The following is a 23344-nucleotide window of genomic DNA, read 5'->3' as shown; positions in this document are numbered from 1 at the left end:
GTCCTTTGTAACACAAAAACTAGTGGCAGCTTTTTCCATACAGTCATATGGAATCTGTGCAGACAGAATGACCTCATGATCCCTAGAAATACATGCTGAGTTGAATTACAATGAATCAGTACCTCCACAAAACCTGGGTAAATACAGATATTGCTGTTTTTTTGTTTAAAACATTGCCAATGTCCACTTACTCTCTCCTGTAATTCAGTAATTCAACCTCAAGAAACATGACTGTGGTGTTAATGTTCTATTTGACTGATTGAGTATGTTGGATCTAGATTGACTGAATAACTTCCCATTTCTGGTGCAGTTTTCTGAAGACAGTGCAGAGAGAATGAAACAGGTGTATGGAGAGTTCTGCAGCCATCACACTGAGGCAGTCACCTTCTTCAAAGAGTTACAGCAGCACAACAAACGATTTCAGACCTTCATCAAGGTACGTTTGGCTTGTCTGCTTAGAAGACTACTCAAGTCGCAAGATTGAGAAGTTGTATTGAGGAGTTATCTGTCTCTACAAGTTATGTCTCGATATAGGATACCTTGAGAAGTGGTTATATTGTATATTCCACTTGTGACTAATGATTGATTTTGTGTTTCTATAGCAACAAAGTAATAACTATTTGGTCCGGAGGAGAGAGATCCCAGAATGCATCTTGTTGGTGACCCAGAGGATCACGAAGTACCCTGTTCTGCTGGAGAGGATTCTACAGTACACCCAGGGTCAGTCTGCCTCGCTTTGCTCTGCTGCCCTCTGCTGTCAGGATCAGATAACATGAACAGGCTGGCTTTATGTTGGACAGGTGGTTTTATCATACAGCTCAGCTGTCAGTGTGAATATACAGCAGTTAGAGTAACAGTTCCAGTCAGAGATTACATGAAGACTTTGAAAAAAGGTCAACAACGTGCTGTATTTGAAATATAACTTCCATACAGATATGATGGTAACTGGATGTATAGTATTGCGCTTACAACTTCAATGTGCCCAAATATTTTTTTTCTCTCTCTCTCTCTCTCTCTCTCTCTCTCTCTCTCTCTCTCTCTCTCTCTCTCTCTTCTTTCTCTTCCTCCCTCCTCTCCCCCTTCCTCTCTCTCTCTATCTCTCCCCCTCCCTCCTCTCCCTCTCTCAGTGGACAGTGAGGAGCACATGGACCTTTCCAGAGCCCTGGTTCTGATCAAGGAAGTGATCGCGGCAGTTGACCTGATGGTCAGTGAGTTTGAGCAGGGTCAGCGGTTACAGGATGTTCTGAACAGGATGGAGAATCGGAGCTTTGCCAAGCTGAAGAACGGGCACACCTTCAGAAAGCAGGATGTTCTGGGGCCAGGCCAGACCCTCAAACACCAGGGCCTGTTACTGTGGAAGACCGCCACCGGACGACTCAAAGGTCTCACACACTGGTCAATCAATCCACCCAAATAATCAATCAATCAGTCAATCAATCAATCCATTTCACACTAATGATAATATTGATAATGGATTGCATTGTTTACAACTGTCTTGTGTCATATCTCTGCAGATGTCATGGCTCTCCTTCTGACAAACACACTGATCTTCCTCCAGGAGAAAGACCAGAAGTTCATATTCGCTGCTGTGGTATGTCTATGAAAGGATCTTGTGACATTTACTGTTGAAGATGCAGTCCGGGATCTTAAGCGCAGTATCTGCTAAATGAAATGAAGGACGTAGGACACAAGTTTCAGTTTTGTCTCTTGAGCACTACTTTCAAAACTACTGGCTGAAATTATACAAAGCCTCTGGAGCATCACTTTAATGGAATAAGACAAAATAAACTCTACACTTCAATTCAGTTACTTTAGACTAAGTCTGATAGCTTTGGGCTACTTCTCTCTGCTCTTCTTTATATTATGTGGGGGATTGGGACTCAAAAAGACATGTCATCCTGGATGGGGTAATACACAATCTCTTATCTTATGTGGGGGATTGGGACTCAAAAAGACATGTCATCCTGGATGGGGTAATACACAATCTCTTATCTTATGTGGGGGATTGGGACTCAAAAAGACATGTCATCCTGGATGGGGTAATACACAATCTCTTATATTATGTGGGGGATTGGGACTCAAAAAGACATGTCATCCTGGATGGGGTAATACACAATCTCTTATCTTATGTGGGGGATTGGGACTCAAAAAGACATGTCATCCCCTACATCTGTGAATGTTGGCCCTCTGTTTTCATGAACTTTACTAATACTCTGTCATCCTCCCATTCTGTCTGCCTGTGCTCCTCAGGACCAGAAGCCCCCAGTGATCTCTCTCCAGAAGCTGATCGTCAGAGAGGTAGCCAATGAGGAGAGAGGGATGTTTCTGATCAGTGCGTCGGCCGCAGGGCCAGAGATGTACGAGGTCCATACTTCCTCGAAAGACGAACGCAACACCTGGATGAGACTAATAAGAGAGGCAGTAGAGAGGTCAGTCAGGGGAGGGAGGGGTGTGTGAGTGGGGGGTCTCTCTCTTTATCTCTCTCTCTCGCTCTCTCTCTGGATGTGTGTGTGTGCCTAAAACTGTCTGTCCAGCTGTCCAGAGGAAGAGGAGGAGAACACTAATGAGTCAGAAGAGGAGAGAAGAACAGCTGAGGCCAGAGTCCAGAAGATACACAAACTACAGGGTATTTATATCCATAACCTATATATAGCTTGTCTGTCATATTCCCTGTACTTCTATATCTGTTGGTGACTGGCATTACCGCTGCTACTGCGATATCTGAGTGTTGATTATGATTTATCGAATGTATATGGTGTTATTGTATCAGAGCCTGAGGTATTTTGTGCTGATTGGGATTTATTGAATGTGTGGGGTGTTAATCTGTCAGATTGTGTATTACTACTGTGAATTATTTCTGTTTTGTTGTTGTGTCAGAGAACCTGTACAGTCAGGACCATCAGATCTGATTCCGTCTGTAGGAGAAGCTACAGATATATTAATGATAGTTTATTCATTTTATTTAACCTTTATTTAGGTAGGGAGTCATACTAAGACCACGGTCCCTTTTGCAGATGGTCCCTGCATGAACACATCAGTAAACAGCAATTACACTATACATGTCTATATATACACATGTCAATTACAGAACACATGAAAAAGCAGACACACAACACGAAAAGCAGAACACAATCATATGAAACAAACACGTTACTCCACCAACTTCAAGGACTTTTGGAGATCATTCCACATGAGAGGCAAACAAAACTAAAATCAGATGAACCTAACTCAGTGGAGATTGAATTGATCTCCAGGGTAAGACATTAATGTGTTATCTACTAGAGAACCTGTCCAGTCCGGACAATCAGATCTGTTCTAGTCTGTTTATTCATGATTATTGACTTTATTAATGATAGTTTATTAATGATAGTGTATTAATGTGTTATCTACCAGAGACCCTATCCAGTCAGGATTATCAGATATGCTCCAGTCTGGAGGAGAAGCTACAGATCTATGCTGAACTGTCTGTCCTGAGGGGCGAGGCCCAGGAACCACACCCTGAGCCACACCTACTGGTCCAGCCAAACCCAGAGGAGGTGCCCCAGGCTGCAGGACTGCTTACTGCCGCGCTCAGAGAGGGTGAGACGATATACCTCACTATAAGACTCACTGACCATCGTTAGCTTCTTGAACATGTTGTCCATTTCCTGTTGTAGAGTGTCCAATGTCTTACTCTGTCTGTCTGTGGGTATCCCCCCCCCCTCTCTCTCTCCAGCTGAGAACCTGAGGACCACTCTGTCCTCGCTGACCTTTTCCCCCTTCAGCCCCTGCAGCCCTCCCAGGGACCCCCTGTCCCACCCTGTGTCCCCAGCCTGCCCTCCTACCCCCTGGACACCCCCTCAGATGCGGAGGCCTCTCTTGGGGACCCTAATACCAGGGATGGGGAGTCAGCCTCCCAAGTCCTTGTACTGCAGTCCCTGACTAATAATATCAACCTTAAGGTAGGTAATCTATGCAGGGTTGTCTTAGCTATGTACCATAGATATTGTAGCGAATTCAGGGCTAACCCGACAGGGCTTCAACCCTGGTCTCTGTGACTGCCAGTCCAACACCGTAGCCATCACACCAAGAGGTTCAAATACCAATGGGCTTTGCAGTTGGAGCCATAGGCTTGTTGTAGTCTTGAGCTGCTGAAGTGTGTACTATGCTCAGTGTTCATTTTGGCCTTGACTTCTCACCTTCCTCCTTCGCTTCTCATGGTGGCTCAACAATCCCAACAGTTGTTTGAATAATTTAACACCATCTATTAGAATCACATTTCAGCCTTGATGTGATAAATTATTAATATCTTAATAATACAGGAGAAAATCAATTTAGCTTTCAAAGTTACCGTCTCATTAAAAATAGATGTAGAGAATTATATCCCAATTTCCTCGGACACGTTTGTGCTATCGTTAGCATCTTTATGTGTGCCCTGGCTGTGATAAGAAAAATAAGTATTGACTGGAAGCTGTGAGGTAACGTAGTGTACAGTGGGTCTACATACACCATCGGACCACACGGTGGTGCTATACGTACACTATCACATAGACTCCTCAGACAAATGGACTCCACTTAGAAAATGTGCCTTGTGATGAGAGGAGACTCTACTGCAGTCTCACCATTACATGGAACCATGCCTGCAGTGTAATGCTGGAGGAAGCCAATAGCGTCTTATGCAGGTTCGGCCATCTAGGAGAGTGCAACATATTACCGATGCAGGATTGTAATTTCAACACCCTGTTGCATGAGAATTTGTAGTGTAAGGTTTAAAAAAGCTTCTGAAGTTTGTATGTTCCACTTTTAAATGTCATTCTTTATTTTCTCTTACGGAAAATATATCAACTCCATTAGTTATAATCCACATAATAATTGACATTTCCTGTTGCTGTAGGATTATTTTCCTGCAAGCTGGCTCAAATTAAGATCCTACATCTGTAGGAGAGTGAAACTCTCCATTCTCACTCACTAACACGGGAGTACTAGAACCATTCCATTTATTTGTATACCATTTTTTATCGAGGGTTCTTATAGAGGGAATGTTATTTGTGGAAGGATGCAGTCATGAGAAGATCCTCATAAAGCGAGATGAAAGCCTGACTATTAGCTACTGTTTATCACGTGTTAATTGTGGTTGTCTTCCTCAATAACAGGTGTCCCACAGTGTCCAAAGCTTGATCCGGTTACTCTATAGTCTACAGGTGAGCTCATCCCTATGGGAGGTGAATCACACACACAGACACACATGCACGCAGACACACACATGCACGTGCGCGCACACACACACACGCACACGCACACACAAGCACACCCTGTGTATCTCATCTCAGCCACTAATTTCCATTCAACACACAGACCCAGTGTCTTCTCAGCAGGAACAAATATATCCTGTTTTAGTGCCACATTCAGGTTGCAGTCTTAGTATGTATGTGTGTGTGTGTGTGTATAGTGAGGGAAAAAAGTATTTGATCCCCTGCTGATTTTGTACTTTTGCCCACTGACAAAGAAATTATCAGTCTATAATTTTAATGGTGGATTTATTTGAACAGTGAGAGACAGAATAACAACAACAAAATCCAGAAAAACGCATGTCAAAAATTGTATAAATCGATTTGCATTTTAATGAGGGAAATAAGTATTTGACCCCTCTGCAAAACATGACTTAGTACTTAGTATATGACTGAAGTCAGACGTTTCTTGTAGTTGGCCACCAGGTTTGTACACATCTCAGGAGGGATTTTGTCCCACTCCTCTTTGCAGCTCTTCTCCAAGTCATTAAGATTTTGAGGCTGATGTTTGGCAAGTCGAACCTTCAGCTCCCTCCACAGATTGTCTATGGTATTAAGGTCTGGAGACTGGCGAGGCCACTCCAGGACCTTAATGTGCTTCGTCTTGAGCCACTCCTTTGTTGCCTTGGACGTGTGTTTTGGGTCATTGTCATGCTGGAATACCCATCCACAACCCATTTTCAATGCCCTGGCTGAGGGAAGGAGGTTCTCACCTAAGATTTGACGGTACATGGCCCCGTCCATCGTCCCTTTGATGCGGTGAAGTTGTCCTGTGCCCTTAGCAGAAAAACACCCCCAAGCATAATATTTCCACCTCCATGTTTGACGGTGGGGATGGTGTTCTTGGGGTCATAGGCAGTATTCCTCCTCCTCCAAACACGGTGAGTTGAGTTGATGCCAAAAAGCTCAATTTTGGTCTCATCTGACCACAACACTTTCACCCAGTTGTCCTCTGAATCATTCAGATGTTCATTGGAAAACTTCAGACGGGCATGTATATGTGCTTTCTTGAGCTGGGGGACCTTGCGGGCGCTGCAGGATTTCAGTCCTTCACGGCGTAGGTTGTTACCAATTATTTTCTTGGTGACTATGGTCCCAGCTGCCTTGAGATCATTGAGACAAGATCCTCCCGTGTAGTTCTGGGCTGATTCCTCACCGTTCTCATGATCATTGCAACTCCACGAGGTGAGATCTTGCATGGAGCCCCAAGCCGAGGGAGATTGTCAGTTCTTTTGTATTTTGCGAATAATCACAAATGTTGCAAAACAAATCGCAAAACTGTTGTCACCTTCTCACCAAGCTGCTTGGCGATGGTGTTGTAGCCCATTCCAGACTTGTGTAGGTCTACAATCTTGTACTTGACATCCTTGGAGAGCTCTTTGGTCTTGGCCATGGTGGAGAGTATGGAATCTGATTGATTGATTGCTTCTGTGGACAGGTGTTGTAACGACGTTCTTCGTTTGTCGAAAGAGAGTCGGACCGAAATGCAGCGTGTTGGTTACTCATGTTTATTAATTGAACAAACGACGATACATGAAAAAACAAAAAACAACAAACGTAACGTGAAAAACCTATACAGCCTGTCTGGTGAACACTAACACAGAGACAGGAACAATCACCCACGAAATACAAAGTGAAACCCAGGCTACCTAAATACGGTTCCCAATCAGAGACAACGAGAATCACCTGACTCTGATTGAGAACCGCCTCAGGCAGCCAAACCTATGTAACACACACCCCTAATCAGCTACAATCCCAATAACTAAAAAACCCCACTAAGAATTACAACAAACAGTAAACCCATGTCACACCCTGGCCTGACCAACTAATTAACTAAAACACAAAATACTAAGACCAAGGCGTGACAGAACCCCCCCCTAAGGTGCGGACTCCCGAACGCACCTCAAAACCATAGGGAGGGTCCGGGTGGGCGTCTGTCCATGGTGGCGGTTCCGGCTCGGGACGTGGACCCCACTCCATAAATGTCATAGTTCCTTCCCTTCGCGTCCTGGGATAATCTACCCTCGCCGCCGACCATGGCCGAATAGTCCTCACCCAGAACCCCACTGAACAGAGGAGCAGCTCGGGACTGAGGGGCAGCTCGGGACTGAGGGGCAGCTCGGGACTGAGGGGCAGCTCGGGACTGAGGGGCAGCCCAGCACTGAGAGGCAGCCCAGTACTGAGAAGAAGCCCAGTACTGAGAAGAAGCCCAGTACTGAGAAGAAGCCCAGTACTGAGATGAAGCCCAGCCAGGCAGTTGAATCCGGCAGATCCTGCCTGACTATCAGATCTGGCAGATCCTGGCTGACTGGCGGATCCTGGCTGACTGGTGGATCCTGGCTGACTGGCGGATCCTGGCTGGATCCTGGCTGACTGGCTGGCGGATCCTGGCTGACTGCAGATCTGGCAGATCCTGGCTGACTGGCAGATCCTGGCCGACTGGCAGATCCTGGCTGACTAGCAGATCTGGCAGATCCTGGCTGACTGGCAGATCCTGGCTGACTGGCGGATCTGGAAGAGTCTGGCTGACTGGCGGATCTGGCTTGACTGGCAGATCTGGAAGAGTCTGGCTGAATGGCAGATCTGGAAGAGTCTGGCTGACTGGCAGATCTGGAAGAGTCTGGTTGACTGGCAGATCTGGAAAAGTCTGGCTGAATAGCAGATCTGGAAGAGTCTGGCTGACTGGCAGATCTGGAAGAGTCTGGCTGACTGGCAGATCTGGAAGAGTCTGGCTGACTGGCAGATCTGGAAGAGTCTGGCTGACTGGCAGATCTGGAAGAGTCTGGCTGACTGGCAGATCTGGAAGAGTCTGGCTGACTGACTGCTCTGGCTGCTTCATGCTGACTGACTGCTCTGGCTGCTTCATGCTGACTGGCGGCTCTGGCTGCTCCATGCTGACTGGCGGCTCTGGCTGCTCCATGCTGACTGGCGGCTCTGGCTGCTCCATGCTGACTGGCGGCTCTGGCTGCTCCATGCCAGCTCTGGCGGCTTCTTGCAGACTGACAGCTCTGACTGTTCCATGCAGACTAACAGCTTTGGCAGCTCCTTGCAGACTGGCAGCTCCTTGCAGACTGGCAGCTCCTGGCAGCTGCAGACTGGCAACTCCATGCAGACTGGCAGAGACTGGCAACTCCATGCAGACTGGCAACTCCATGCAGACTGGCAACTCTGGCTGCTCTAAGCAGACTGACAGCTCTGGCTGCCCCATGCAGACTGGCAGCTCTAGCTGCTCCATGCAGGCTGGCAGCTCTGGCTGCTCCATGCAGACTGGCAGCTCTGGCTGCTCCAAGCAGACTGACAGCTCTGGCTGCCCCATGCAGACTGGCAGCTCTAGCTGCTCTATGCAGACTGGCAGCTCTGGCTGCTCCATGAAGACTGGCAGCTCTAGCTGCTCCACACAGGCAGGAGGCTCCGGCAGCGCTGTAGAGGAGGAAGGCTCTAGAAACGCTGAACAGGCGGGAGACTCCGACAGTGCAGGAGAGGGAGAAAGCGCTGGCTGCGCTGAACAGGCAAGGCGCACTGAAGGCCTGAGTCGTGGTGGCACTGGTGGTATTGGGCCGAGGACACGCACAGGAAGCCTAGTGCGGGGAGCTGCTACCGGAGGGCTGGGGTGTGGAGGTGGTACTGGATAGAGGACACGCACAGGAAGCCTGGTGCGGGGAGCTACCATCGGAGGACTGGTGTGTGAAGGTGGCACAGGATGGACTGGACCGTGAAGGTGTACTGGAGAGCCTGAGAGCAGGACTGGCACAGGACGTGCAAGGCTAGGTAGGTACACAGGAGGCCTAGTGCGTGAGGCTGGCACATTTTTCACCAGCCGACTAACACACACCTCAGGACTAGTATGGAGCGCTGACCCAGGTGCCATTAAATCCCGACACGCTTCGTCGGACGAATATTGTACCTAAAGCACCAAACTAGCAACTCCCTCATTACTTTCTCCTCCAATTTCCCCATTAACTCCTTCACAGTCTCTGCTTCGCTCACCTCCAACACCGGTTCTGGTCTCCTCCTTGGCTCTTCACGATAAACAGGGAGAGTTGGCTCAGGTCTGTCTCCTGACTCAGCCACTCCCCCTCTGAGCCCCCCCCCCCCAAGAAATTTTTGGGGCTTCGCTCTGCGCCGCCGTGTCTTTTTTTCCGACTCCATTCTCCTATAGCCCTCCTCGCACTGCTCCAGCGAATCCCAGGCGGGCTCCGGCACTCTCTCTGGGTCGGCCGCCCACCTGTCTATTTCTTCCCACGTCGTATAATCCATACTGTACTCCTCTTTGGGCTGCTCCTGTTTCCTCTTCGCCTGCTGCACCTTTGGGCGGCTACACTCGCCTGGTTTAGCCCAGGGTGCTCTCCCGTCAAGGATTTCCTCCCATGTCCAGAAATCCTTAATACGCAGCTCCTTTTTGGGCTGCTCCTGCCTGTTGACACGCTGCTCGGTCCGTGTGTTGTGGGTGATTCTGTAACGACGTTCTTCGTTTGTCGAAAGAGAGTCGGACCGAAATGCAGCGTGTTCGTTACTCATGTTTATTAATTGAACAAACAACGATACATGAAAAAACAAAAAACAACAAACGGAACGTGAAAAACCTATACAGCCTATCTGGTGAACACTAACACAGAGACAGGAACAATCACCCACGAAATACAACGTGAAACCCAGGCTACCTAAATACGGTTCCCAATCAGAGACAACGAGAATCACCTGACTCTGATTGAGAACCGCCTCAGGCAGCCAAACCTATGTAACACACACCCCTAATCAGCTACAATCCCAATAACTAAAAAACCCCACTAACATTTACATTTACATTTAAGTCATTTGGCAGACGCTCCCATGTCACACCCTGGCCTGACCAACTAATTAACTAAAACACAAAATACTAAGACCAAGGCGTGACAGGTGTCTTTTACACAGGTAACAAACTGATATTAGGAGCACTCCCTTTAAGAGTGTGCTCCTAATCTCAGCTTGTTACCTGTATAAAAGACACCTGGGAGCCAGAAATCTTTCTGATTGAGAGGGGGTCAAATACTTATTTCCCTCCATTAAAATTTCTAACATTTTTGACATGCGTTTTTCTGGATTTTTTTGTTGTTAGTCTGTCTCTCACTGTTCAAATAAAACCTACCATTAAAATTATAGACTGTTCATTTCTTTGTCAGTGGGCAAACGTACAAAATCAGCAGGGGATCAAATACTTTTTCCCCTCACTGTATGTCCCCGCACGTGCATCCATACGTGTGTGGATGTATTAGCCTGGCTGCACCACAGCGTCTGTAAACAGAGATCCAACAATCAGCTGGATTGTCTGAAGCTTGAAACGCCAGACAGCCAGGCAGTAAGCTGCTGGAGAGAGGAACCCAATTATCCTATTCTTAGTGGGAGAGAGACCAGAGGAGAGAGAGACTTTTCTCCTGCTCTGCACAGGGAGCATTTGATGTGTTGATGTAGATGGAGTCTATTCTGTTTGGTGTGTGCACAGTATGTGTTTGTGTTAGTAATGTGAAGCGTGTGTGTTTGCGGGTGTGTGTGTGTAGCCTACTGTACATAGTGACATTTCTTGTATATTGGTATGTGTTTGTATGCGGTCTATACATGTGTTCTAGGCCTGCTTGGCCTAACAATATGTAGCTCAGCCTTAAAATACCAGTGAGTATTTGGTTTGCCGTTGACTGTCACAATGTCGACTGATCCATATTTGGTATTCAAATCACCTGCTTCTATTGCCCCCATTAACCTTGGCTTGGAGCCACACATGGCCATCGACGGTTGGCCCTGTGTGGACCCATTTGAATGGCTGCGTTGATCCCAGTCAGTCAGCAGCCAGCCAGCCAGCCAATTGGCCAGCTCGTCAGCCAGTCAATCAGTCAATGAGTCAATCAGTCAGTCAGTCAGCCATCTAGCCAGCTAGTCAGTCAGTCAGCCATCCACCCAGCAAACCAGACAATAAGTCAACCAGTCAGCCAACCAGCTAGTCAGTTAGTCGGCCAGCCAGCCAGCCAGCTAGTCAGTCAGCCATCCAGTCGACCAACCAGTCAGTCAGCCAGCCAGCCAGGTAATCAGCTAGTCAGACGGCCAGCAAGTCAATGACTTAGTCAGTTAGTCAGTCAATGAGTCAGTCAGTTAGCCATCCAGCCAGCTAGTCAATCAGTCAGCCATCCAGCTGGCCAACCAGTCAATCAGTCAACCATCCAGCCGGATAACCAGTCAGTCAGCCAGCCAGCTAGTCAGTCAGCCATCCAGCCGACCAACCAGTCAGACAGCCAGCCAGCCAAATAGTCAGATAGTCAGCCAGCCAGCTAGTCAATGAGTTAGTCAGTCAGTCAGTCAGTCAATGAGCCAGTCAGCCATTCAGCCAGCCAGTCAGTCAGTCAGTCAGTCACGTTATTGTCACATATTTGTTTCCTCTCTGCAGGCGGCGGTAACCATACAAGACAGTTTCTACGAGGTTCAGAAGTTCCTCCTCCATGAGAGTGACCGCCACTCTCCCCGCTCTCCGAGACCACACACCCCATGTCTCCGTGGCAATGCTCTGCAGGAGCAGGAGAAGCAGCGTAACCTGGAGAAGCGCCGTGAGGAGGTGGCGGCAGCAGTACGGTTGCAGGGCAGGCTGCACCAGGTAGGATAAGTTAGATTAATCAATTAATTGATTAATGAATTTAGGGCGACCTTATCGATTCCAAAATAAGGAAATCACATTATCGCAAATTTAAGTGATATTTTATGTGTAGAGTTTTTTCTCCCAACAAGAAAATAAGTAAGCATACACTACCGTGTCCTTGTTTTTGAAAGAAAAACAACAAAATGTGTCCGTTAAAATAAAATATAATTGATCAGAAATACAGTGTAGACATTGTTAATGTTGCAAATGACTATTGTAGTTGGAAACGGCTATCTACATAGGCGTACAGAGGCCCATTATCAGCAACCATCACTCCTGTGTTCCAATGGCACATTGTGTTAGCTAATCCAAGTTTATCATTTTAAAAGGCTAGTTAGAAAACCCTTTTGTAATTATGTTAGCACAGCTGAAAACTGTTGTTCTGATTAAAGAAGCAATAAAACTGCATTCTTTAGACTAGTTGAGTATCTGGAGCATCAGCATTTGTGGGTTCGATTACATTCTCAAAATGGACAGAAACAAAGATCTTTCTTCTGAAACTCGTCAGTCTATTCTTGTTCTGAGAAATGAAGGCTATTCCATGCGAGAAATTGAAGAAACTGAAGATCTCGTACAACGATGTGTACTACTCCCTTCACAGAACAGCGCAAACTGGCTCTAACCACAATAGAAAGAGAAGTGGGAAGCCCCAGTGCACAACTGAGCAAGAGGATAAGTACATTAGAGTGTCTAGTTGGAGAAACAGATGCCTCACAAGTCCTCAACTGGCAGATTCATAGTTTCCGCAAAACACCAGTCTCAACATCAACAGTGAAGAGGTGACTCTGGGATGCTGGCCTTCTAGGCATATTTTTTTGTGCTTTTCTTTCAAAAACAAGGACATTTCTAAGTGATTCAACACTTTTGAACGGTAGTGTATATCTACTATGCACACTCACCTCTTATTGTACTTTGCCAGGATTTATTAGTTAAAAATATATATATTTTTTTGTATTAAACGATTTATCGCGGCCCAAGCAATCATCAACTAATGGATTCTGTTGAACCTTTCCCTCCCTCCAGGAGAGACAGCGGTGGGAGCGGGAGTGCCAGGCTCGCCACAGCCAACAGGGGGAGCTGGAGAGCAGGCTGGAGGAGAGGGAGAGACAGTGCCACCTGGAGGCTGAGAGGCTGAAACAGGAGCGGGAAGAGCTGGAGGAGCAGCTGGAGGAGTACCAGCAGAGCCTGGAGAGGCTGAGAGAGAGTCAGAGGAGTGTGGAGAAGGAGAGGGAGAGGCTGGAGACCCAGCAGAACCTGCTGCAGAGCTGGAGACACAGCCGACAGAGGAGCCTGCCTGTCATGGTCATACCCCTGGACCGCTGTCATCAGGTGTGTGTGAGGGGGGTGAGTGGGTTCTCACAGAAGGCCTCCTAGCCTGTAGCTAATACTCACTGCATGAGTGTGAATGAGAGATGCTGAGAGTACATATACTATAAGGGTGTGTATAGCAGGTTGGCATTTATTGTCATGAATCTTGCCCTGGAGGCAGCTCTGCAGAGTGGTCACAAACTGGCACAGTCACAAAATCTGATTATAAACTACAGGAGGTTGGTGGCACATTAATTGGGGAGGACGGGCTCATGGTAATGACTGGAGCGGAATCAGTTGAATAGTATCAAATATATCAAACACATTTTTTCCAGGTTTTTAATGCCATTCCATTTGCTCAGTTCCAGCCATTATTATCAGCAGCCTACTGTGTTTTAAACCTTAACCTTAGCCCTAACCTTAACCACACAGCTAACCATAATGCCTAACCCTAACCTTAAAGTAGAACATTTTAGCAACATGAAATCTTATTAAAATCTGTTCACATACACCCACAGGAAGAATATGACACTTAAAAAATAAAACATCTGATATTGTCATTTTCACGTTTTCATATATTCTTAGAATGTTTGCGAGTTACGTATACTAAGGCATTTGTGAACATTCTACAGCAATAGAGTGGCGGGAAAGAGACCGAGAGTTTCGACAATTAATAGACACTGCCGTAAATTATACCTAATAAAAACATCTGTCTTGTCCAAGACCTGAGTCTACACAGACCGGTGAGCTATAGCCAATCAGAGCTACAGTAGGCCTTTATACAAACAAGCTATTTGCCATACGGGCCTGCCATCATTCACTTTGAACTGGACTGTGTGTTTACAGGTAGTAGCAACAGTGCGACTTTAGATCATTAGAATGCATTTGCCAAAAGCCACAAAATACACCTGAATGGATTTGTGCAATTATGTAAATACCACTGGAGTCCTCTTACATTTGGGAACTTTACAGTTCTATTGATCAAACAACCATGAAGAGGTAGACTTTCTCTCCCTCAGTTATTGCACATCAACAACTACAAGATCAACAACTAATGTTAGCCAGAGCAAGGTGAGCTAAAATCTTAACGAAGGAACATTAGATAAACCCTCTCAAACTTTTTCAGCTAGTTGGCTGTCAAAATTACACTGATAAACAGGGGGGAATTGTAGCCTACATCTCCTTTTTGAGCTTGCCTGCCAATGTATGCATGTCCCAACCAAGCACCCAATCTAACTGGCTAAAGTTAGCTGTCTTGCTACTTCCAGACACAAATGAGAGAACACCTCAATCTGATCATTTTACTCACCGCAGCAGAGCTGGTAAGGCTGTTTTCATGTTATCTCGTGTGTTCGTGACTAACTATGACTTTTTTTGCATACCGGCACGGGCATATTCAGTAATATTCAGAATTCGTAAATTCATCAGTTATTTTGTGCTCTGGCACACTCAGACGAGAGTGCTCTGAAATCTGAGTACATAGCCAGAGTGAATTTTCAAAGGCAAGAGATATGCTAACTGGATAACAGTCATTCAAGTTCTTGCTAGCTAACCAAATGACACCTGCATCTCTAGATGTGTATAGCCACCGAAAAACGATATGAGTCACTCACTTACTCCTCCGATGGCATGACATCCTCCTAGAAGCTAGTTAGCTGGCTAACGTTAGGCTCCGTGTTTTTAGCTTGCTACATAAATAGATATGCTAGCCTATTAGCCGTGTTATGACTGACTTGTGATCATTGCCCTTGCTAGTTTGATTGTATTGTCATTCCCAGCTTTAGTTACATCCGTCTGTTTTTGCCCAAAATATTGAGTTGTTGAAAATGAAACAGTGCATCCCGAATGGAGGCAGCAAACAATGTACCAGGCCAGCTGGGATTTACAACCTGATAGCAATATTTTTTGGACTACCAAGAAATGCATTGGTGAATTATATTGACCATTAATTTAACTGCATCCATCTATTCTGCCAACAATGCCTTAGTGTACATCATGGAATGTTGAGTCAAATACCTCTTATAAAGTTTTTAGTTTTTATATTGAACCTTTATTTAACTAGGCAAGTGAGTTAAGAACAAATTCTTATTTACAATGACGGCCTACACAATGATGGCCAAACCCGGACGACGCTGGGCCAATTGGGCGCCACCCTTTGGGACTCCCTATCACGGCCGGTTGTGATACAGCCTGGATTCCCAAACTGGGAAATCTATATTTTTTACAGATTTTTACTGATTGTCTGTTTGTTTCATATCTGCAAAGTAGTTAAAACACTGTCAGTTCCACTTTAAAAAACACATTTGGTTTCATACATTTTTACGATATAGCCAATTTTGACTTTGCAGCTGGCCCATCTAGCAGAAATCGCTCAATTCTGCCTCCAGGGCAAGATTCATGACAATAAATGTCAACCTGCTGCTGTATGTGTGTGTGTGAACCAAGGTCATGTTTCTCCCTGGGTTAGAAGTTCATTATTGAGAAGTGCCTCTCTCTCCCAGGACAAAGTGTAGCCAGCAGCGAAAGCTACGGTGGCCCACTCAGTCACACAGAGCAGCTCCATCCGGGCCCTTGATATACGACCTGCGGTAATGAGAGCAATTTCAGCGTCATCTGTCTCAACACTCAGCAGCTCCGCTCGCTAATAAACAACTTCATGATTGATGATAATTAAACCGCAGAGAATAAAAGCTCCAGCGACAAAATAATTAAAAGCATGCGAACGCCGCAAACCAATCAATCCTCTCCAAAAGACTTTAATTATTCATATCGACACTTTGTTTGAAAAGCGAGTGGAGCGGGCCTGCAGTGAAATATGCCCCCAAGCTGAGAGGAGAGGCATAGAGAGAGAGAGAGAGAGAGAGAGGGGGAGAGAGAGAGACAGAGAGAGAGTGGGGAGAGGAGAGGCAGGGAGAGAGGACAAGGGGAGATAGGAGAGGGAGAGAGAGGTGGGAGAGGAGAGAAAAGGCAAGGAGAAAGAGGAGGAGAGGGAGAGAGAGGTGGGAGAGGAGAGAAAAGGTAAGGAGAAAGAGGGGGAGAGAGAGTGAGAGGAGAGAGAGGAGTGAGAGAGAGCGAGAGCTTAGACAGAGAGAGAGAGGAGGAGAGAGAGAGGGACAGAGAGAGAGGGACAGAGAGAGAGAGCGAGAGGAGAGAGAGTGAAAGCGAGAGGAGAGACAGAGAGAGGGAGAGGAGAGACAGAGAGGGAGAGAGAGAGAAAGCGAGAGGAGAGACAGAAAGAGGATAGAGAGAGAAAGCGAGAGGAGAGACAGAGAGAGGAGAGACAGAGAGAGGAGAGACAGAGAGAGGAGAGACAGAGAGAAAGTGAGAGGAGAGACAGAGAGAAAGCGAGAGGAGAGACAGAGAGAGGGAGAGAGATAGTATAAATAGAACAGTGTTCCTATACTCTGCCTGCCTCTCTACAGGACCTTATGGGGAGGGTGTATGTTAAAACCAACGACCTCATGAACCTCATTTACCCCCTGGCCTAGGCCTCCGTGGGGTTGAGCTTGTGTTGTGAGGTTCAGCAGGTGGGATGATTCAACGTGCATAGAGTGGAATGGGAGGGGGGTCTCATACTGTAAGTAGTTTTAGGTTGGAGTTATTATAGGAATTATAGGACTATTTCTCTCTATACCATTTGTATTTCATTAACCTTTGACTATTGAATGTTCTTATAGGCACATTAGTATTGTCAGTGTAACAGTATAGCTTCCGTCCCTCTCCTCGCCCCTACCTGGGCTCGAACCAGGAACACAACGACAACAGCCACCCTCGAAGCAGCGTTACCCATGCAGAGCAAGGGAAACAACTACTCCAAGTCTCAGAGCGAGTGCCGTTTGAAACGCTATTAGCGCGCACCCCGCTAACTAGCTAGCCATTTCACATCGGTTACACTAGCCTAATCTCAGGAGTTGATAGGCTTGAAGTCATAAACAGCTCAATGCTTGCGCTGCTGGCAAAAAGAATAAATGCTTACGAGCCTGTTGCTGCCTACCATCGCACAGTCAGACTGCTCTATCAAATCATAGACTTAGTTACAACATAATAAGAAATATAAGCCTTATAAGCCTTAGGTCATTAATATGGTCGAATCCGGAAACTATCATCTCGAAAACAAGACGTTTATTCTTTCAGTGAAATACAGAACCGTTCTGTATTTTATCTAAGGGGTGGCATCCATGATCTAAATATTCCTGTTACATTGCACAACCTTCAATGTCATGTCATAATTACGTGAAATTCTGGCAAATTAGGCGGCCCAAACTGTTGCATATACTGACTCTGCGTGTAATGAACGCAAGAGAAGTGACACAATTTCACCTGGTTAATTTTGCCTGCTAACCTGGATTTCTTTAAATATGCAGGTTTAAATATGCAGGTTTAAAAATATATACTTCTGTGTATTGATTTTAAGAAAGGCATTGATGTTCATGTTTAAGGTACACATTGGAGCAACGATACGCACCGCATCAATTGTATGCAACGCAGGACACGCTAGATAAACTAGTAATATCATCAACCATGTGTAATTAACTAGCGATTATGATTGATTGATTGATTGTTTTTTATAAGATAAGTTTAATGCTAGCTAGAAACTTACCTTGGCTTACTGCATTTGCGTAACAGGCAGTCTCCTCGTGGAGTGCAATGAGAGGCAGGTAGTTAGAGCGTTGGACTAGTTAACTGTAAGGTTGCAAGATTGATTCCCCCGAGCTGACAAGGTGAATTTCTGTCGTTCTGCCCCTGAATGAGGCAGTTAACCCACCGTTCCAAGGCCGTCATTGAAAATAAGAATGTGTTCTTAACTAACTTGCCTAGTTAAATAAAGATTAAATAAAGGTGTAAAAAAAAAAAAAAAAATGTGGCAAAATCGGTTTCCGATTGTTATGAAAACTTGAAATCGGCCCTAATTAATCGCCCATTCCGATTAATCGGTCAACCTCTAGTAAACATACAGAGAAACCATAACACTAAGACGATTTAGCTATGAGCAAAAGTATAACCATTGCTACGTATCAGACATAGTCAAGTAGCCACAGTGGCCTTTTATTTACAATAATGGTTTATTCAGCTAATCCATGGCCAAAAAAATGGAATTGTCATCGAAAATATTATTTGAGAGTTGTAATCCATAATTTCAGTGTGAAGTATACCAATTCATATTATATTTCCTCTAATTAACAAAAAGATCACTGCTGCAGTGGAGCTGGGCTACCTCTGCTTGGCAAGGTTCTGTAAAGCCCATCCTCCTGCCAGAAAGACCTTCTCATTAAAGAGGATCTGACAGAGGACACAGGATCTGTCTCTGACCCCCTGACCCTCTGCCTGGGGCTAAATGTTAGCAGGGTAACACTAAACACTACATCCATACTGATCACCAGGGAAACGCTAATGGATCCAAATGGCACCCTATTCCCTTTGTAGTGCACTACTTTTGACCAGGGACCATAGGGAATAGGGTGCCAATTGGACCATAGGGAATAGGGTGCCAATTGGAACACAACCTAAGACTGCACTGCTTCCATACAGATCAGCCTGCAGTAACTCCTGTTTTCTGTCACGGAAGTAGGCAGTTAGTGTTGGACTGCTAATTCTGCCTCAGCTTTGACACAGATTAAATCAATGGGGTAGGAGAACATCTTACCTGAGCTGGACATAGCATACAGAAGAGAAGTACGTAGATGAGAGAGAAAGAGGAGGAGAGTGAGCCACATACTGTACCTGGGAATATTGAAGACTCATGTTAAAAGGAACCACCAGCTTTCATATGTTCTCATGTTCTGAGCAAGGAACTTAAATGTTAGCTTTCTTACATGGCACATATTGCACTTTTACTTTCTTCTCCAACACTTTGTTTTTGCATTATATAAACCAAATTGAACATGTTTCATTATTTATTTGAGGCTACATTGATTTTATTGATGTATTATATGAAGTTAAAATAAGTGTTAATTCAGTGTTGTTGTAATTGTCATTATTACAAATAAATAAATAAAAATCTGCCGAATAATCGGTATCGCCTTATTTGGTCCTCCAATAATCGGTATCGGTATCGGTGTTGAAAAATCATAATCGGTCGACCTCTAATGTTTATGTTAATGCTCTTGTTGTGGTCGTCCTTCACGCTCAGTGTTCTGTTAACGTGGCAGTCTGTCTATGTTCTTCTCCCATAGGACTCACTTCCTGGCCAGCCTGGAGGCCATCTTGACAACGGCGGCTCAGTCTTTGTCAACGAGGCAGCGGTCACCATGGCAATAGGGCTCAACAACCGCCATGTGCACCACCACCTGCAGCAGCAGCAGAGAGGGTACGGAGATGACCCTCGAGCCCACAACAGCCTGAACACCCTACTGGCCCGCTCCAGCCACGGACAGACACTCCAACTCCACCCTGACACACACACACCCCGGGACTGGGCGGGGGGCACCGGTGTCACCGGGTACCTCTACACACCCACAGAGGGACAGGGCTCTGAGCAGAAACCCAACGGTAAGACCCAGTTCCAGACCCTCAGGGGGACAGGGCTCTGAGCAGAAACCCAACGGTAAGACCCAGTTCCAGACCCTCAGGGGGACAGGGCTCTGAGCAGAAACCCAACGCTCTGAGCAGAAACCCAACGGTAAGACCCAGTTCCAGACCCTCAGGGGAACAGGGCTCTGAGCAGAGACCCAACGGTAAAACCCAGTTCCAGACCCTCAGGGGGACAGGGCTCTGAGCAGAAACCCAACGGTAAGACCCAGTTCCAGACCCTCAGGGGGACAGGGCTCTGAGCAGAAACCCAACGGTAAGACCCAGTTCCAGACCCTCAGGGGGACAGGGCTCTGAGCAGAAACCCAACGGTAAGACCCAGTTCCAGACCCTCAGGGGAACAGGGCTCTGAGCAGAGACCCAACGGTAAAACCCAGTTCCAGACCCTCAGGGGGACAGGGCTCTGAGCAGAAACCCAACAATAAGATCCAGAGAGTTGTGTGAATCCATCTCTGTTACAGAGATTGTGTTTATTCTCTAATCCTAAATACAAGATGATTCCTGCTTTCTCGGCTGAATTGGATTGATAACACACAACATGATTTGATGGGATCTGACATTGACTGTCTAAATACCATACAACTAAATGTGACATCAGCAATAGGACAGGCTCATTTTCTCCCCCCTCTCTCCCTCTCTACCCCCCCTCTCTCCTTCGCTCTCTCTCTTTCTTTGATACCTCATGATATCATGAGGCCTAGCTGCTACCTGTGAGAAAGTAAACACAGCCTCTGTACCCACCACACACACACCTCCCATTCCTCTCAAGGCTATTCCTGTTTCAAAGCGATGTGAGGCCTTGCTTGTCATTCTTTCCCAGTTAATCAGTGTCTCCAGACAAAGATCCCCCCCCACCTCAACCCCCCCCCCACCCCACCACCATCTACACCAGCCTAGTCTGGCCCTTCTCGCCTAGGAGAGAGAAAAATAATCGGTGTGTTCTCTATCTATTGAGCGCCGGGGGCCGGGCCAACAGCGTGTGAATCACAGCTCAGAGCCCATGGCTGACGGATTGGAGCATCGATCTGAAAAATCTTTACAAAACTCATTACAGCACAACTTGTCATCAGAGGAGCAGGGGATAGAGGGATAGAGGGGAGGGAGCGATGAGAGATGCACATATTCATCTGTATTTCACTGCTCATGTGTCTGCCGACGTCTGTTTGCATATATACGTCTCACAGGTTTCAACTGTTATACCTCACTGTTTTAATATATATGCACACTGATCTGAACCGGAAATATGACAGGCTACGATGAGGGCCACTTGTTGATATACACTAGAATGGATGCTTCTATTTGAATAGCCTGTTTAATGGATATCTCTATAGTAACTATCAGTGATACAGGCTGCTGAATTGTTTACTGTTATGTGACCGGAGCACGATCTCTCTCCGTCGATCGACTTATTACCTTCTCCTGTTATTCACCACACTTGAGCCACCGTAGAATCACAGTCTCTTGTTAACAAGACAGAGTGGTGGATGCTCTGCACAGATGGGTGGATACCCCCACCTACCACAGGGCCAGAGCTTACCTGACATATTACCAACCATGCATCCCTCTGTGGTACCAGACAGGCCCCATAATGCACTGCTCCTGTCCTGTTAGAGGTGTATGTTGTATGATAGATCAGCAGGATTCACAGATGGAATACGTCCCAAATGGCAACCTATTCCCTATTTAGTACACTACTTTTGAACAAGGGCCCATATGGGTCTAGTCAAAAGTAGTGCACTTTAAAGGAGGTAGGGTTCCATTTGGGATGCAAATGTTGACTTCCCTCTCAGGGGGTTGATTTCCCTCCAAACTCCAACACTATATCTCACCTTCCTACGTTCTATGGATCTCTATTTACAATACATTCATTACTATTTAATGCACTGCATTTGGCGGTATAGATTACTAGTGCATTCTGGGTCTGTACACGATCCCATGTTACAGAACTCTCATATTCCACACTAGAATAGTATCCAGGAAATCAATATCTCACCTTCAAAAACAAAACATATTTGATCTAAAAAATCCTCAAAATCTTGCTCAGAGCTATCAGAAGTCTGATTTCTCTACCTCACATCCATGTGAGGATGGTTCTTCCCCCTCACACAAGGCCTTTGAGATTGTTCCCTCTCTCAGGATTTCCATAATGTTCTCCTGCACAATGATAATGGAAAAAATGGAAGGATTGAAATTTGATCCAATGAATCCAATCAGATTTTCCCATCTCGCCAAGCTGTTGAATAACTGTGGCCTTTTGAAAATAACAACTACTGTAAATATTGAACAGTAAATCAACCAGAATATTGTACTGCTTCTGAAAATTAATAAAGGATGAAAACTATGAAGATCAGTGCTCACTATGATGGTATAGTGAGTTACTGTTCTGGACCCATAGAAATATCATTAGTTTGAAGATTATCCCGACTATCTGACCTTTCAATGAATGACAAGCCTTCTGACATTACACTTGGTGTTAAAGTCATCCTATTGGATTTTATCTTACAGAATCGAACAGTAATTGCATTTCGAAAATGGTCTCCATTTCTTGTGGCCTCAGATCAGGCTGACCTAAGTCCCTGCGAAGAGTCTTTGTCCTGAGGCTTTATAGTACAGAGCCATCTATCAGAGCCCAGTTAAAGGTCTCAGACCACGGCTAACAGTGGCACACTAACACACACACGCGCACGCACACACACACACACACACACACACACACACACACACACACACACACACACACACACACACACACACACACACACACACACACACACACACACACACACACACACACACACACACACACATTAGTGGTTAGCTAACAAGGAGCTCACTAATTAATGAGTCCGGCACATTCCTGTGGGAACACAACACAATTACCACAGACCCTTACATCCACAGTATCTATTACCAGGGACCCTTACAGCCACACCATCTATTGACACAGACCTTTACAGCCACATTATCTATTGCTACAGACCCTTACAGACCCTTACAGACACATTATCTATTACCACAAACCCTTACAGCCACACCATCTGTTGACACAGACCCTCACAGACCCTTACAGACCCTCACAAACCCTGAAATCCACATTGTCTATAACCACAGACCCTTACAGCCACACCATCTGTTGACAGAGACCCTCACAGACCCTCACAAACCCTGAAAGCCACATTGTCTATTACCACAGACCTTGACATCTACATTATCTATTACCACAGACCCTTACAGCCACACCATCTATTACCACAGACCCTTACAGCAACATTGTCTATTACCACAGACCTTGACATCTACATTATCTATTACCACAGACCCTTACAGCCACATCATCTATTACCAAAGACCCTTACAGCCACATCATATATTACCACAGACCCTTACAGACCCTCACAGACCCTGAAAACCACATTGTCTATTACCACAGACCTTTACAGCCACATCATCTATTACCACAGACCCTTACAGCAACATTGTCTATTACCACAGACCCTTACAGACCATTACATCCATTACCACAGACCCTTACAGACCCTTACAGCCACAACATCTATTGACACAGACACTCACAGCCACACCA

The 23344-nt window shown here is 45.8% G+C and overlaps 1 protein-coding gene across 1 annotated transcript in view; it reads left to right on the top strand.

Moving 5' to 3' along the window:
* The window catches only part of LOC135518179 (rho guanine nucleotide exchange factor 28-like), a 109563-nt gene that overhangs the window by 75777 nt on the left and 10442 nt on the right, over positions 1–23344 (top strand). Inside the window, 13 exon segments of the mRNA XM_064943133.1 lie at positions 311–436; positions 603–720; positions 1128–1382; positions 1515–1591; positions 2251–2429; positions 2535–2626; positions 3394–3579; positions 3716–3813; positions 3816–3941; positions 5133–5180; positions 11680–11883; positions 12949–13254; positions 19407–19722. Coding sequence (XP_064799205.1) covers positions 311–436; positions 603–720; positions 1128–1382; positions 1515–1591; positions 2251–2429; positions 2535–2626; positions 3394–3579; positions 3716–3813; positions 3816–3941; positions 5133–5180; positions 11680–11883; positions 12949–13254; positions 19407–19722 — 2131 coding nt within the window.

Source organism: Oncorhynchus masou, chromosome 28, assembly GCF_036934945.1.
Source record: "Oncorhynchus masou masou isolate Uvic2021 chromosome 28, UVic_Omas_1.1, whole genome shotgun sequence".
NCBI classification, from domain to species: Eukaryota; Metazoa; Chordata; class Actinopteri; order Salmoniformes; family Salmonidae; genus Oncorhynchus; species Oncorhynchus masou.
This window is presented reverse-complemented; position numbering and strand designations above follow the sequence as displayed.